Here is a 16,633-nt window from a genome sequence, read left to right as displayed (position 1 = left end):
CTGGGAGCTCAGTTGGGTGAAGATCTACAAGAGGAGACTGTAGAGGAAGTGAAAGAGTTCATTGTAACCTACGTTAGAAACTGTTCAAGATTGTTGCCATAGGAGACAGCGTGTCTACACATGAAGATGTGGTGTCCGGCTGGATGCCTTTCCCTGCATGGCTGTTTACCTATAGAAGTCTCAGAGTCTGATAATTAACATTGCAACTACTAAAGGGTGTCCTGGCCCTAGACCCTCTCTCCCACAGTTCTGTTTAAGAGACAATAAATCTCGAAGTGTCTTGTGTTCATTAATCTATCTTGCACTACACCCACCATGCCTTGTAACCCACTTACAAAGAAGGATGTCAGCTATCCCTAATGTTAGAGGTTCTCATTAGACCAAAGGGGTCGGGACCTTGCTACGTATGTCTTTCCTGTGTTTATGTGAGTTTCCTCTTAGTAAACTAGTTTCCCTTCTCAATCCTAAACCAAACACCTGTGCCATTGTGGCTTTGGTAATTTCAGCCAGAAAACCTTAAAAGCAAGATACAAGACACAAACGGTCTTCTTTAATGGGGGCCAGCACACGGGACCACAGTGGACAGTGGGGAACCGGGTTTCCTACACTCCAGGGTGTCAGATGCTGAAGATTTTTTTATTTTTTTACCAGAATTATGTTGATTTATTGTTTAGTAGAGCTTGATCTGTTATTCATGGACAGGGGTTAATTATACTTCATACAAACTGAAGTATGATGTTTGGTGGAAGAAATTGTAAATAGGTAAAGTTTACATGCTTTAAAGATGAAATCCAAGTATAGTACATTTTACAGAATAAATATATGTGTCACACCTGTGGGATCCCAATGGAAGCTAGAAATCACTGTAGTAGGATCCACTACTACAGTAATCTCCACTAGCTTCCATGTCCTGTGCCAAGCTGCTGTCCTGCTACATTCTGAACCCAGGTGATCACTCACTTAGCATGGGCGTCATTCAAGGAAAACCTTATATTTCCTCAATGATTGCAAAGCATTCTCTGATTGAATAATGTAGCAAGAAGGGGTGGTGATGCCACAATCTTCACCCTGTCCAATCAGAGAACACTTTGCATCAACTGAGAAAATCAAAAGTTCAGGAAGCAGCAGGACAGTCACTCAGCACTGGTCCTGGAAACTGGCAGGAATCACTGTAGTAGTGGTGCCTACTACAGTGATTTCCAGCTTCCAGGGGAATCTCACAGCTATGGCACATACTATACATGCTTAAACTGGTCCAATTGCAATAACTGGAATTCATCATTAAGGAAGTTCACTTAAAGTGTTTCTAAAGTCAGAAGGTTTTTTTCATTCTCGGCATTAAGGTAAAAAAACGTCTGCAAGCAGCTCCAACCCCCCCCCCACCCCTCCTCATAATTACCTGAGCCCGATCGAACCAGCACTGTGCATGAGAGCCCAGTCACTCTCTCTCCTCATTGGCTCAGACACAACAGCGGGAGTCACTGGCTCCTGCAGCTGTCAATCTCAGCTAGTGAGGAGGGAGGGGGCGATGCCAAGCCGGTGTTTTATCAAATAGTGCCCTCTGTCGAAAAGTGTCTGCACATGCACAGTAGTATGGAAGGCTACTCCAGCTGATTTCCCAATCAGCTGGCATGATGTCACCTTAGGGCATGCACACACCGAGGAGGCATTTTTCTACGGGGGATACCATACACAATTGAAAGCTATGCAAACAGTGGAGGGAGACTGTAGTTTGTGCCTGTTGCAGAGCGGGTTGTGGCTGTGTTTCAGGGCGGGTTGTGGCTGTATTGCAACCTGTCCTTAGACACAGGCAAAACCCACCATTCAACACAGCAAACCCCAACCTTAAACACACTGTAAACCCACCCTGCAACAGTGAGGCACAATCTGAAAACTACGGTCTCCCTTCGCTGTTTGCATAGCTTTCAACTCTGCCTGTCAAATGGTAGCGCCCATTGAAAAAGGCCTCCTACGATTTGTGCGTGCGCTATGGTGACGTCATGCAAGCTGATCGGGAAATCAGCTGAAGTTGCCTTTCGAGCTGTGCATGCGTGGGCACTTTTCGACGGAGGGCACTATTCTATAGAACACTGGCTCAGGAATGAGCACGTACGAGCACCCCCATAGCAATGCTATAGGGGCAATCGACAGGGGGAGGAGCCAAGAGCGCTGGCGGGGGACCCGAGAAGAGGAGGATCAGGGCTGCTCAGCTCAAAACCATTGCATAGAGCAGGAACGTTTATTGTTTTTTGTTTTTTTATTTGCCTATAGAATCACTTTAAAGTTGATGTAAACCGACTCTCATAATTTCTAAATTAATTTCATAGTGCTGATCTATAAGGATATACATGCCTCATGCATGTATCCTTACCTGTCAAATATTTCCCCTTTAGCTGTTTGGAGCCTTGCAATACTCTGGATTACGTAGGCAGGTCTGTTGTCCAGGGCTCGGTGGGTGGAGTCGTGATGTCCGCGGACTTCCCGCCCACCTCTACTCTCCTGTTGGCCAGGTCTCGATATTTCTTACACTGAACTTATGCTGGTCTTGTGGATTATACCCCATGATCACTAACATCCATTTAAAACCCAGGAAAGTCACCACATGATTTCAGCATGCCCAATCATGCTGAAGTGTGGAGCAGCCAATCCTGGGAGAGCTGCAGAATAAAGGAGAGGGGATGTAAAGTACACAGAATTCCTCTCTCACACTTTTGCATGAGATAAGAAAATGACCTGTCACTCACAGCAAGGGGGAAGAAACTGGCACCTATTTCTCTGTGTGTCTGTTTTTATCTTACAGAAGAAAGATAACAGGATTGATCAGAGCTGGGGACAGATGAGATGACATCCTCTGCTGTAACAGATATGAGTCTTAATTTAAAAAAAAAATGTTTGGGTTTATATCCACTTTAGGCTGGGTTCACACCGCTGCGGCTGGGAGACCCGGATGTGATTCGCACCGCACTGCAGTGCAAATCACATCCGATCTCTGTGCGATGCGAGTTCAGCCATACAGATAGTATGGCTGAATTCGCATCGCACCCGCCGCAAACTCGCACAGGACCCTTTTTTTGGTCCGCAGCAGAATCGGATCGCATGGGTGTTCACACCATGCGGTCCGATTCCTGTCCGAGTTTGCAGATCGCACTGCGATATGCGAACTGATCTGGGGGTGTCATTAAGGTTTCACTGACACTCCCAGCAGTCCGCATAGGGCAGTGTGAACTGCCGGCGGGAGGCATGCGATGCGGGAAAACGCAGTGGATTTGCGGCGTTCCCGCATCGATCCAGTGTGAACCCAGCCTTAAGGTTTATGACTACGCTGTTTCTTACCTTTAATTTTGGATCTTTAAACTTAATCACTTGGGAATTTGCATTCAGTTGTGTGACAGTAAAAATTACTGAGTTGTCAGTGCCATCTAGAGTGACTGCTGCCTGGACCTCTCCTGCTTTAGACAGTATTCTCCACAGATCAATGATGTCCTGATTTTCAGGAGACTGTAAACGTATGGTAGCCACAAACACATAGGAGGGAGGCAGACCTTCTGGAAATATTTCTCTGTTGAAAATATAATTTCATGTAAGAATGCATAGTGAAGAAAACTGAAAATCTGAAGTATAAATAAATCTAAATAAAAGTGCCTGACTTCAACATATGGTTATACTGACCCATTTTAGGATTAACAAACTAAAACAAATGTGTGCAAATGTGCTGGGTTTTTAAGGCTATTTGGGGGCATTAAAGAGATTTACCCACATTTCCTGTCCTGCAAACAATGTTTGTAATAGAGGGGAAGTGATGGCAAATTCTCAACAGGGTCAAAAATAGTAAAAAACCTAATAGGGGTTCTAGCCTTCTTCCACTCTAATAAAGTGATCATTTTTATTTCTGTATGTGTTGGAGAGATCATCTCACTTCCTGTCTGGTAAAATGTTGACAGTAACCCTGAAGGTAAGGGTACATTTCTCCAGCAGAATCCCAGATAGTATTATAAAATGTGAAAAGGTTACCAACCCTTCCCCACTCTATCCAAAACTAAGGAAAAAATGTGTCTGCACATGCACCTCAACACCAGTTGTCCCACACATCTGGGTATCTACCTTTGTTACTTCTACCTGGTAAGTTTATGGCATCACCACATTGCATTTGCAAGCATTTCACTAGGGCAGAGTGGTACCTAAGTGCATGGGTTCCTGGGGTTGAATCATACTATGGTCTTTATCTCAAGTACATAGAGTCTGCATGTTCTTCTGTGATGTTTGTGTTCCTGTTCTGTTTGCTTTTTCTGATACTTTGCAAAGGGTGGTATTTGCCATAATGAGCATTTTTTCCACCAAAAAATCTAAAAATCTTAAAGGCAAATAACACATACATTGTAGCTTGCTAAATCGAGACTACAGTTATAAAACATACCATTAGATTAATCGGCCTCTTTTAACCAGTGTATCCAATATAGTTTGTAGTAACATATTTGGACCCACCTAAGCTGTAGTGTCCCTAGTTATATGAGAGTGTTTGCAGATAGGCTGTAACCATCCTGAGCTTTGCCTAAACTTTTTGAACTTTGGTTCTCCTAAGCTCAATGTATTAATTGTGTTTGGCTGATAATGTTGATGAGGTTTTGATGGGGAAATTTCATATTTTATATTTCTTTATTAAAGTTGTCTCACAATATCTAAGAAAGCCTCCAATATCCTGGCTACTTTAGCTGACTTAGACCAAAGGAAGTTCTTTGCAAACTGACCAAGTCTTTAGAATGTTATATTATTGCATGCAGTGGAAGTTGACCATTTCCCTACATTTAAGTGCTAAATATACTACAGCTACAACTTGGAATATTGAGTCTCGTCTCCAGAGCTGCATCATGCATGCATCTGGTTTGGTTATCTGTGCTAAGCCATAAAAGCAGACGGGACTCCGTGGTGAAACGGCATCTTTAGTTAAGAATTCTTGTTATATTTTCTAATATTAATACTTATGTTATCTGTATCTGTTATTACTTATTTAAATGTTATACTTATAACTATTTGTGTGATCTCTCTTTGCACATTTCAAACAACCCCAAAAAACGTAAACTATCATGTAACCATGAGAAAATAGGTTTTCAGTAATCATCGTGGTCAGTGTGACAATCCCATCTGACTAGTCCCTGAGGTGTTTGTTCAGAGGTATTGTTTGGGTAGATGATAAATATCTGAAACACCTTTGCAGTTGGGGGCAAGTGCATCAGTTGGGGGCAAGTGCTGAAGGCAATATATTTTATCCACCTGCCGGAGTGTATATCTGGAGGAAGCTGGGCCTAATAGATTGCTGAATGGAAGGTGCAACTGTAATGCTGCATACACACGATCAGACTATCTGGCAGACTTGGTCCGTGTGTGGGCTCCGGCTGACTTTTTTTCCCCAAAAGTCCGGTGGACTTAGAAAGTAGTTTTGACTCAAAAATTCTCCGCCGGACTCGCAGACAATCTGGCCGCCTGTGCGCTAGTCCGCCAGACTTTCGAAATGAACGGACTTTCCCACACACGGATTCCGATAACCCCCCCACCCCCAGACCCCGACAACCAATGGCCAGGGTTGTTGGGAAGAGGCCCTTGTCCTCATCAACATGGGGACAAGCTGCTTTGGGGTGGGGGGGCCGCAGGGCCCCCCTTTCCCAAAGCACCCTCCCATGTTGAGGACACGTGTCCTGGTACAGCCCAGGAGGGGGGGGGCGCTCACCGCCGGTGTCCCTAGATCGGGTCACAGAGCTGAAGAACGGGAGAGGTAAGTGTAAACAAACCTCTCCCCGTGCTTCCTAGTGAGCCTGTCACTGATCGTCTGTTCCTTGTCATAGGGAACGACGATCAGTGACATCACACACCAAGCCACGCTCCGCTACAGTAAGAAACACACATTAGGTCACACGTCACCCCTTCACTGCATGTGACATTTTTACAGTAATCAATGCATTTTAATCGCATTGATCGCTGTATTAATGACAATGGTCCCAAAAATGTGTCAAAATTGTCTCCGCCATAATGTCAGAGTCACAATAAAAACTGCAGATCGCCGCTATTACTAGTAAAAAAAAAAAAATATTAATAAAAATGCCATAAAACTATCCCCTATTTTGTAGACGCTATAACTTTTGTGCAAACCAATCAATAAACCCTTTTTTTTTTTATATATATTTTTTGGGGATATTTATTGTAGCAAAAAGTAAAAAATCGGGAAAACCGTTCCTCTGTATGCTGGTCCGACGGACCAAATACGACGCAAGGGAAGCTATTGGCTACTGGCTATTGAACTTTCTTTTTTAGCCCCGTCTTATGTCATCACGTTCAAAACTAATGGACTTTCGAACGGACTTAGTCAGTTCGTGTGTGGCCAAGTCCGTTCGTTCGGAAAGTCTGTCGGAACTCTGCCGAAAGTCAATCGGACCTAGTCTGCCGGAAAGTCCGGTCGTGTGTATGCGGCATTAGGGATTGAACACGTAGGGGTTGAACATTGGCTTTTACATTTAAAAGCTATGTATCTCAGATGCAAAAAGTGGCATTTGCCTGCACACACATCTACAAAAGGACATACTGTGTGCACGGAAAATGCAATGCAAAGCAAGTCAAATGCAGCCTCACAACCATCATTAACATTGTACCATTGAGGGAAATGGATATGTACTGACCCTTTTTTGAAGTGTATTTCAAACACATGTCAAACGCAGCTAACAAAAGTCTGTGTGCGCAATTCCTAATTATTTCAAGCCATAAAAATAACCTGTATAAGTTAGAATCTTCACTGGCATTACTGTAAGTGATAGGCAAGCCCATTGAATTTAGTTAATATGGATTTCATAAGTCTTCTAGTTTTGGTCATCTTTTTAAATATATGTTCCCTTTAATTTAGCAAAATCTCCACCAAGTTGACATACAATAGTAGATTCTTTGAAATCAGGATGGTTTTAATGTGTAAACTCTTCAAGCATTTATAATATTACATTAATCTCATACCTGGTGTTTTCAGTCACATCTACAGAAGGCGTAAGAAGATAGGCTTTTTCCGAGACCAAAGACCCGGTTATCATCTGACCTTTTTTATGAATGTTCATCCCCACAAGCAACTCAAATCCCTTCTCATCACGTGATGCCACAGGTATTCGAGTAGGGCACACAGATTCTGTGAGAAAATAGATTATACCATGAAAATACTCACTAAGCATGACACAATGCTGTTTGCAAAAAAAAACACACATGAAATGAAAGCAAATATGAGATTTAACTATTTATTACTGTAGTATAGTAAATGTATCTTTAGAAACCCAATGTGCAAAGAAGCCTTTGGCAAAGCTTAAAGTTATTGGAAACGATCACCTTGTAAAACAACCCAAGACCTGAAAATTGAAATGAAAGGTACATTTGTTTATAGATATATATAAAAAAAATATATATATAAATACCCTTTTCCCCCCTTCTTTTTTTTTTTAGAAATGATCACAGTCCCTCTGTTCTCACCTGTTCTCACCTGCATAAGAGCTTTAGGGGAGGAGAAACAACTGCACACTGAGATTCCCTGTAAATGGTTGTGCAGGGGAGGCGTGTCAGGACAAGTCTGATTATTGGAGGAGAGCAGACTGAGTTCCCAGCATAACTAGGGGATTGACCATGGTGCGTCCCCATGCTTAGTGTGGTCAGTTTTTAATCAGAAAGCAGAGAGACTGACAGGAACATCAGGGATTTCACTCAAAGGGAAGCAATACATAGAGAACAGGATACTTCCTCATACAAGTACATAGTACATCATTGCATATCTGGAATATGAAATGCTGGCCTAGCAAACACTAGCAGAAAGGAAATCTATGGCTACAGTATACACTTTCATTTGATAACATCTGCATTGTAATAGCAATTCAAATTATAGTTTTTAAGTGTTGTAAACTAAAATTGGTGCTAATAAAAATTATGAATTGGAAAAAAACAAATAATAATATATATTTTTTTTATGATGGTCCAATATAAGTTTACTTGAAAAATTTCCTGTCAAGTTCTGAGTTTTGCATGTCTGCTGGTCCTCTCTTTCTACAACTTGCTCGATTCCCTGCATGCTTTGCAGCTTCTCCTCTACTATTTACTTAAAGTAAAACTAAAGCTAAAACTTTTTTTTTTTGTTTTGGCTAGAGTGGAGGTGGATTAGAAAACCTGTCCATTTTTACTGTTGTCTATGCCCCCATTGGGGAGATCTATCTTCTCTATTATCAAGGAAAAGGAAAGTAAAGAAAAACACAAATTTTGGGTTGTCACCAGAAAAGTAAAAGAAGGGAAATTTTCCAATGGGGACACTAGTTCTGGTGACCTGGGGGTCCCAAGGGATTTCTTCTCTCTTCCTGTTTGGCTGCAAGACAGGAAGTTAAGAGAAATCTCAGAAATGGGACAGAGATGGTGAAATAAATCTGAAGAGGATTATAACTCTATCTAAACAAATTTTGCCTATAGTTCTACTTTAACCACTTCTGCCCTTTAAGGATTTGCCCCCTTAATGACCAGGCCATTTTTTTTGCGATACAGCACTGTGTCGCTTTAACTGACAATTGTGCGGTCGTGCGACGTTGTACCCAAACAAAATTAATGTCCTTCTTTCCCCACAAACAGAGCTTTCTTTTGGTTGTATTTGATCACCTCTGCAGTTTTTATATTCTGCGCTAAAAATAAAATTACTAATTTATTTTTAATTACTTTCTGCTATAATACATATGCAACAAAAAGGTAAAAATATAAATTAATTCATCAGTTTAGGCCAATATATATTCTACATATCTTTGATTAAAAAAAAACGCAATAAGCGTATATTGATTGTTTTGTGCAAAAGTTATAGCGTCTACAAAATAGGGGATAGATTTAGAGACTTTCATTTTTTTTTTTTTTTGTGTTTTTACTGGTAATGGCGGCAATCTGCAATTTTTAGCAGGACTGTGACATTGCAGTGGACAAATCTGCTCCCAAAAAGTGACACTATTTGGGGACCAGGGACACCAATACAGTGATCAGTTCTAAAAAAAAATGCACTGATCAATGTATAAGCCTAGGTTCACATTGGAGCGATTTGACATGTTCTCTGACATGTAAGAGAAAGTAAAGGAAGTTTTTTTGTTTTTTTATGAGGCTTGTGCATCACATAGTAAGTGGATTTGGTACTACGTGACAGGGGCTGAAACTCTTGCTGTCCATAGCTAAAGAGGGAGCTGTGGGTGGAGTTCCACTTTAGCAATAAAATATGTTTGTTTAGTTAGTTTATATCTTATTGTGTTTTTTTCATTCTGCAAGACTGTGGGGTTGATTTGCTAAAACTGGAGAGTGCAAAATCTGGTATAGCTCTGCATTCTAGCCAATCAGCATCTAACTTCAGCTTATTCAATTAAGCTTTGACAATAAAATCTGTAAGCTGATTGGTTTCTCTGCAGAACTGCCCCAGATTTTTAACTCTCAAGTTTTAGTAAATCAATGCCTATATATTCTCAACAGAGACTTTAAGCACTGGTAACCAGTGAAAAAGAAGATGTAGCCATGTGGACTACAGTCATAATATGGTGCAATTCCCATCATTCTCCACCTATAGACATATCCCTCTAGTGCTGGGCACCAGTAACTGTCATCACATCTGTGAGCCCTACCAGAAAGGATTGTGGGATTAGTAGTCTTTCAGACCAGCGTTTCCCTTGTGTGTCATGACATCTGGACTCCACATCCCAGGGATCCTTGCTACAACCAGAAGAGACTCCTGGGAGGAATGGTAAAAGGGTCCGGAGATCAGCGCCACGTTCTCTTCTTCCTAGGCTTTGCTGTGTGCACATCTCCCTATGCAGGGAGAGAGAATGCAGCCTACCACGCTGTGATTGAGTGATTTCAACCCAGCCCTAGAGGTCTAAGCCTGCCTGCTGTTCATCAGACATCCACGCAGCACCCAGCAGATCTATACTACGGTTGCCTGCATCCATCAGCCGTGGGTCATCGCTGGTCATTCTGCTGAAGGACCTCTCTTCCAGGATCGCTGTCTGCAAGGTGTAAGCCGGTCTGGTCGTTGGTGAGAGGGCAAGTGCCCATCATTTGAAACCCTTCCTTGCTACTTTATCCGAACACTGTGTACAGACACCTTTACTTTGGGAACACTTTATTGCATTACTGTTTGAAACGCTGTACATAGACGCCTTTGCTTAAAACCACTTCAAGGAGTATCACTAGCCTGTTTAGGCTCTTTGGCTATTATCCCACTATTGTGCCTTATTGGATACAATCAAATGAGCTCCAACTGCCGGTGAAGACTATCAGGCCTGCATCTTGAACACTGATGTTATTACCATTTAAAGGACCCCATTCTATCCCCTATTTCGTCTGATCTCTCATTAGGATATAAAGGTTGAATAGGCCGGCCTGAGGTTCCCCTTTAGTGTAAGAATGCCTGTCCTAGATAGCTAACTTTTTACTGCCTTTACAGTTATACTTCAGGTGGTAATTCATTGTACATATATGTAAATTGTGTTTTTGTGCTGTTGAACTGTTTTTAAGCTGTCTTTAGGGAAATTATTCTCCAGAGTCTGGGCTGTTATCCAGCACTCAGCTGACTAATTCCCCTTTTTTATGTATCAATACCACATCACTTACTCCAGTAAAAGCATATACAGTATATTATAAACATATTTGACTTGTGTGAAGCTTCATTTAAAGGTGCTGTGGAAGATGTCTGAACCCAGAGTGTCAGGTGGGTTGGAATGTTCACAGGGTCCTGGCGATGCAGAACAGGTAAATCCAAGCAGTCCTCAAGGAGGCGGTGCTACACACATATTTAGGAATTTTCCAAAAAGTACACTTTAGTTATACACATAAAACAGTACACAGAAACACATTAGGCATTACCTCTACTTTTACTAAAGAATGTCTGATGCAGATTTCAATAGATGCAATAGCAGCCACTAACCTGTTCCAACCAATTCCACTCTTAGGCTAGGTTCACACTGCTGCGATGTCCGAGATCGGATGTGATTCGCACGGCACTGCAGTGCAAATCACATGCGATCTCTGTGCAATGCGATTTCAGCCATACAGATAGTATGGCTGAATTCGCATCGCATTCGGTACAAACTCGTACAGGGCCCTTTTTTTGGTCCACAGCAGAATCGGATCGCATGGGTGTTCACACCATGTGATCCGATTCCTGTCCAAGTTTGCAGATCGCACTGCGATATGCAAACTGATTTGGAGGTGTCATTAACTTTTCACTGACACTCCCAGCAGTTCGCATAGGTCAGTGTGAACTGCCGCCGGGAGACATGCAATGCGGGAACCCGCAGTGGATTCGCAGCATTCCCACATCGCAGCAATGTGAACCTAGCCTTAATCATAGTGATACAAATGTTCTTTCAGAGGACAGACATGTAAACAACAGAAAGCTAGAGAGAATCACTTCCCAACTAATATATTGCATATAAATATTAACATTAAAAAACAATAAAATTACACTATTTTGGGCACAGACGCACGTCATGTTGAATATACAGTACTTATTTGGACAGCATGCATAGGCAGCAATAAACACAAATCTTTTTTTACTTTTGTGTATCAGCTAAGTGCTGTAGCAAGAGTTAGAAAAAACCTGAGCTGTCAGCATAGAGAAAAGTCAGACCCCGGCTCACAAGCAGCAGCCTTGCTCTCCTTTAGTCTATCCCACTCAGCCTGAGCAGTGCTCTTGCTCTCTGAACAGTGCTAATTAGAGCAGTATTCTGGGGAGGGGAAAGCAGTTGTCAAGAGAGCTGGGCTGCTGCTTGCGTGTGAAAGCAGCAGTCCAGCTCTCCTGGTGTTGCCAGCCTAGACTATATTAACCACTCCAGACCTGGAAGGATTCACCTCCTTAATCAACAGGCCATTTTTTGCGATACGGCACTGCGTCACTTTAACTGAGAATTGCGTGATCGTGCGACCTTGTACCCAAACAAAATTTATGTCCTTTTCCCCCACAAATAGAGCTTTCTTTTGGTGGCATTTGATCACCTCTGCAGTTTTTATTTTTAAACAAAAAAGACTGACAATTGTTTTAAAAAAACAATATTTTTTACTTTTTGTTATATTATAATATCCAAAAAAAAATGTAAAAAAAACAAATTTCTTCATCAGTAGGCCAATATGTATTCTTCTACATATTTTGTTAAAGAAAATCGCAATAAGCATATATTTATTGAATTGAGCAAAAGTTATAGCGTCTACAAAATAGGGGATAGATTTCTGACATTTTTTTTTTATTTTTTTACTAGTAATAGAGGTGATCAGCGAGTTTTAGTGGGATTGCGGCAGACAGATCGGACAATTTTGACACTTTTTTGGGACCAGTGATATTTATACAGTGATCAGTGCTATAAAAATGCACTGATTACTGTATAAATAACAATGGCAGGAAACGGGTTAACAGTAGGGGGCGATCAAGGGGTTAAATATGTTCCCTGGGAGGTGTTTCTAACTGTGGGGGGAGTGGACTGACAGGGAGTACAAAGAGATTGCTGTTCCTAATCACTAGGTACAGACGATCACTCTGTGCTCCCCTGATACAACGGGGATCTGTTTGTCTACATTGACAGATCCCCGTTCTGGCTCTCTGTGGAGCGATCGTGGCTGGCTGTGGACAACGCGCATCGGCTTTGGCGCCATGTGCGCGCTCACTATATCTATAACATGACTGGATGTACACCTATGGCAATTCACACAATAGATCTGACCTGCCGCATTATAACTATAGTGGCTGGTCGGCAAGTGGATAATCCTTGCTGCAGTGCTTAGCACATAAAAAAGAAATAATGTGCATTACTGTATATGCAGTCTAACTGCATTACAGTAATAAGTAAAGTGATTTAAACAATCACCTTGTAAAATAACCCATTCATTTTAAAATAGAAATGAAAAGCAAAAACATTTTTGTATAGATATAAAGAAACAAACAAAAAAAGATCACATTCCCTCTGTCCTCAGCTGCATAAGAGGTGGGGGGGGGGGGGGGGGGGGTGTTGGAGAATCAGCAGCACACTGAGCTTGCCAGTGAATGGCACGTCAGGACAAGTCTGATCATTGGCGGAGAGTACACTACACTAGGTTCACAGCATAGCTAGGGAAACTGCCCACAGTGTGCTCTCCTGCTTAACCACTTGCTTACTGGGCACTTAAACCCCCCTCAGTCCCAGACCAATTTTCAGCTTTCAGCGCTGATGCACTTTGAATGACAATTGCGCGGGCATACAACACTGTACCCAAATGAAATTTTTATCATTTTTTTCCCACAAATAGAGCTTTTTTTTGGTAGTATTTAATCACAGCTGGGAGTTTTATTTTTTGCTAAACAAACAAAAAAAGATGCAAAAAAAAATAAAAATCATGTTTAATAGTTTGTTATAAAATTTTGCAAACAGGTCATTTTTCTCCTTCATTGAAGTGCGATGATGAGGCGGCACTGATAGGCTGCACTGGTGGGCACTGATAGGCTGCACTGGTGGGCACTGATAGGCTGCATTGGTGGGCACTGATAGGCTGCACTGGTGGGCACTGATAGGCATAGTTAAGGCGGCACTAATAGGCACAGATAAGGCGGCACCGATGGGCACAGATAAGGCGGCACTGATGGGCAAAGACGGGCACAGATAAGATGGCACGGATGGGTGGCACAGATGGGTGGCACGGATGGGTGGCACTAAGGGGCACTGATAGGTACCACTGATAGATGGGACTGCTGGGCACTGATAGGTGGCACTGATAGGTGGCACTGATAGGTGGCTCTGATAGGTGGCACTGCTGGGCACTGATGGGCAGCACTGCTGGGCGGCACTGCTGGGCACGGATATGTGCACTGGGGTGCAGCACCTTTGTTTAGGTAGACTGTGGGCACTGCTGGGTGGCACTGTGGGCACTGCTGGGTGGCACTGCTGGGTGGCACTGTGGGCACTGCTGGGTGGCACTATGGGCACTGCTGGGTGGCACTGACAGGGGGGACACATTTTTTATTTAGGTAGGCAAAGCAGGGGGCAGGTGGGCACTGGCAGGGGGCAGGTGGGCACTGGCAGGGCTGGCCGTGATCGGGACTGATGTCCCGATCACGGCCGCCGGTGATCGGCTTTTTTTTTTTCTCCTCGCACTGTCAGCACGAGGAGGAATAATAGCCGATTACCGGCTCCGTTATATCACATGATCAGCTGTCATTGGCTGACAGCTGATCACGTGATAAGGGGTCGGGATCGACCCCTTGCACGGATCGGTGATCAGGCGAGTCTCGTAGACTCGCCGATCACAGAGCGCGCCACGCGCGCCCCTCAGGGGGCGCGCAGGCCGCTCGTGCACGGGACTACGTCAATAGACGTAGTCCCGAAAAAGGAGATCCGCGCTGTAGCCGTCATTCGGCTATAGCGCGGGTCTCAAGTGGTTAATGTGGTCAGTTTTTAAAAGGAAAACAAAGAGGACTAGCAGTAACACCAGGGATTTTGCATAAAGGAAGCAATACAAAGAGAACAGGATACTTCAGCAGGAATATGAAGTGGTGGGGTAACAAATGCTTTAAAAGGTTGCTAAAGGCTTTATTTTTTTTCTTCAAAATAACAAATATGTTATACTTACCTGCTCTGTGCCATGGTTTTGCACAGAGCAGCCCCGATCCTCCTCTTCTCAGGTCCTCCACTGGTGCTCTGGACTCCTCCCCCCCCCCACCAAGTGCCCACCACAGCAAGCCCCTGCTCCCTCCTCACTGGCTGTGATTGACAGCAGTGGGAGCCAATGGTTGTCTCTCAATGAGGAGGCAGACACCTGGGAGGGCAGCCACTCTCGTGCACATCTCTGGATTAAGATTGGGCTCGGGTAAGTATTGGGAGGGCATCGGCAGGAGCTGCATACTGAGGTTTTTTTTACCTTTATGCAAATAATGCATGAATGTAAAAAACCTTCAGCCTTAACAACCACATTACATTTTTAATATTAATATGCCCTTTAAAGAGGAAGTAAAGGCTATTTAAAAAAAAAAAAATGCAACCTGCAAGGCAAAGGCATAATGAGCTAGTATGCATAGCATACTAGTTCATTATGAAAAACTTACCTGAGAACGAAGCCCCCGAAGTGGTCCTCCGTCTTCATCTTCACTGCTGCCATGTATCCCAGAGTGACTTCCGGGTCTCGCTGCTCCGGCGCTGTGATTCACCGGAGCCGCGATGACGTCACTCCCGCGCATGCGCACAGGAGCCGACACGAGCGGCATATTGCAGTGATCTGAGGCCTGCTCAATGCGCCTGCGCGCCGCTGTCTACGGCGCATGCGCCGTAGACAGCGGTGCCTGTCTTTTTGTAAATATCTCCTAAACCGTATAGGTTTAGGAGATATTTCTTGGACCTACAGGTAAGCCTTAATCTAGGCTTACCTGTACGTCAAAGTGGTTTGTAAGGGTTTACAACCACTTTAAATATGTATATTAAGTATTTTGATAAAATATATAGTGGCTTTGTCTGTGCCAGGGCACTAGACTGGGTATGGTGGTTTCTCCAAAATAAAAATCTGTAATATTACTGGCTTTATACAAAATGGAGATTATTACAAAGTATTAATGAATATTTACAAATTTCTGCACTTTACATTTTTGTGACTGTGGTATAACTTTTTACTTATGAAAATTTGTGAGCAATGTATTGCAGGGGAACTCATTATTTTAGCTTCATTTGTTTTTCTGTGGGCACCCCAGAAGTGATTATTGGATCTTTTACCTACAGACTTTTTGATCATTGTTTCAGTTTGATTAGATTAAGACCTGAATTTGTTGAAACGCATTAGCAGCCGTCATTTTGTCTGTTGGGATCTGCAGAAAATATAAATTTATTTAAAATATGCCTTATGCTCTGAACATTACATTAACTACCTAGATGGTACACGCCATTGATAAGACTGAGGTATCAGCTATGATTATATGTTACATATTCACTTTTGCAAACCTGAACTCTAGCATAATTCATTCAGAGAAAGGAAACAAGTGATAGTACAGGGTAAAAGAGAGAGGATTAAAGCATACAGGGGCATCTGGAAGACAAGAACAATGCCTATATATCTAGTCTCTTCCTTCCTGTCTAAACAGATTGCTTCTCAGTGCTGTGACTCTAAAGCCTTATACACACGATCGGACTTTCCGACAACTAAACCTCGGCCGTTCGTCAACCAGCCATGTTGCGGAATCGGAGGAAATAACATGTTATTTATTATTGGCCATAGAGTTATTGCTTTGACATAATTTTTTGGGTTGAATAATGCATTGATTTGGTATATTTTCAATATTTTTGATGCATAGAATGCATTTTTTGGTTAAGTTCTATTAGCAGATGGCATGTCTAATTTTTATTTTATTTTTTTAACCGCTTTAGCCCGCAAGATTTGGCTGCTGAATGGCCAGGCCATTTTTTGCAATTCGACACTGCATCACGGCATTTTGCAATTGACAATTCCGGTGTCGTGCAACGTTATACCCAAACAAAATTGACGTCCTTTTTTTTCCCCATTTTTTTTTTTTTTAAACAATTTTTTTCTCAGTTTAGGCCGATATGTATTCTTCTACATATTTTTGGTAATAAAAATTGCAATAAGCGTATATTGATTGGTTTGCGCA

The 16,633-nt window shown here is 42.6% G+C and overlaps 1 protein-coding gene across 1 annotated transcript in view; it reads right to left on the bottom strand.

Annotated features, from left to right (window-relative positions):
* Positions 1 to 16,633, bottom strand: part of LOC143996869 (uncharacterized) — a 126,900-nt gene that overhangs the window by 68,262 nt on the left and 42,005 nt on the right. The window contains exons 4-5 of the mRNA XM_077492159.1: positions 6,991 to 7,156; positions 3,334 to 3,559 (exon numbers count right to left, since the gene is read on the bottom strand). Coding sequence (XP_077348285.1) covers positions 3,334 to 3,559; positions 6,991 to 7,156 — 392 coding nt within the window. The remainder of the gene's footprint in view (positions 1 to 3,333; positions 3,560 to 6,990; positions 7,157 to 16,633) is intronic.

This window comes from Lithobates pipiens, unplaced genomic scaffold (genome assembly GCF_037356315.1).
Source record: "Lithobates pipiens isolate NorthernLeopardFrog02 unplaced genomic scaffold, aLitPip1_a1.2 Scaffold_19, whole genome shotgun sequence".
NCBI lineage: Eukaryota > Metazoa > Chordata > Amphibia > Anura > Ranidae > Lithobates > Lithobates pipiens.
The sequence above is the reverse complement of the archived record's forward strand: the minus strand, read 5'-3'. Positions and strand labels throughout refer to the sequence as shown.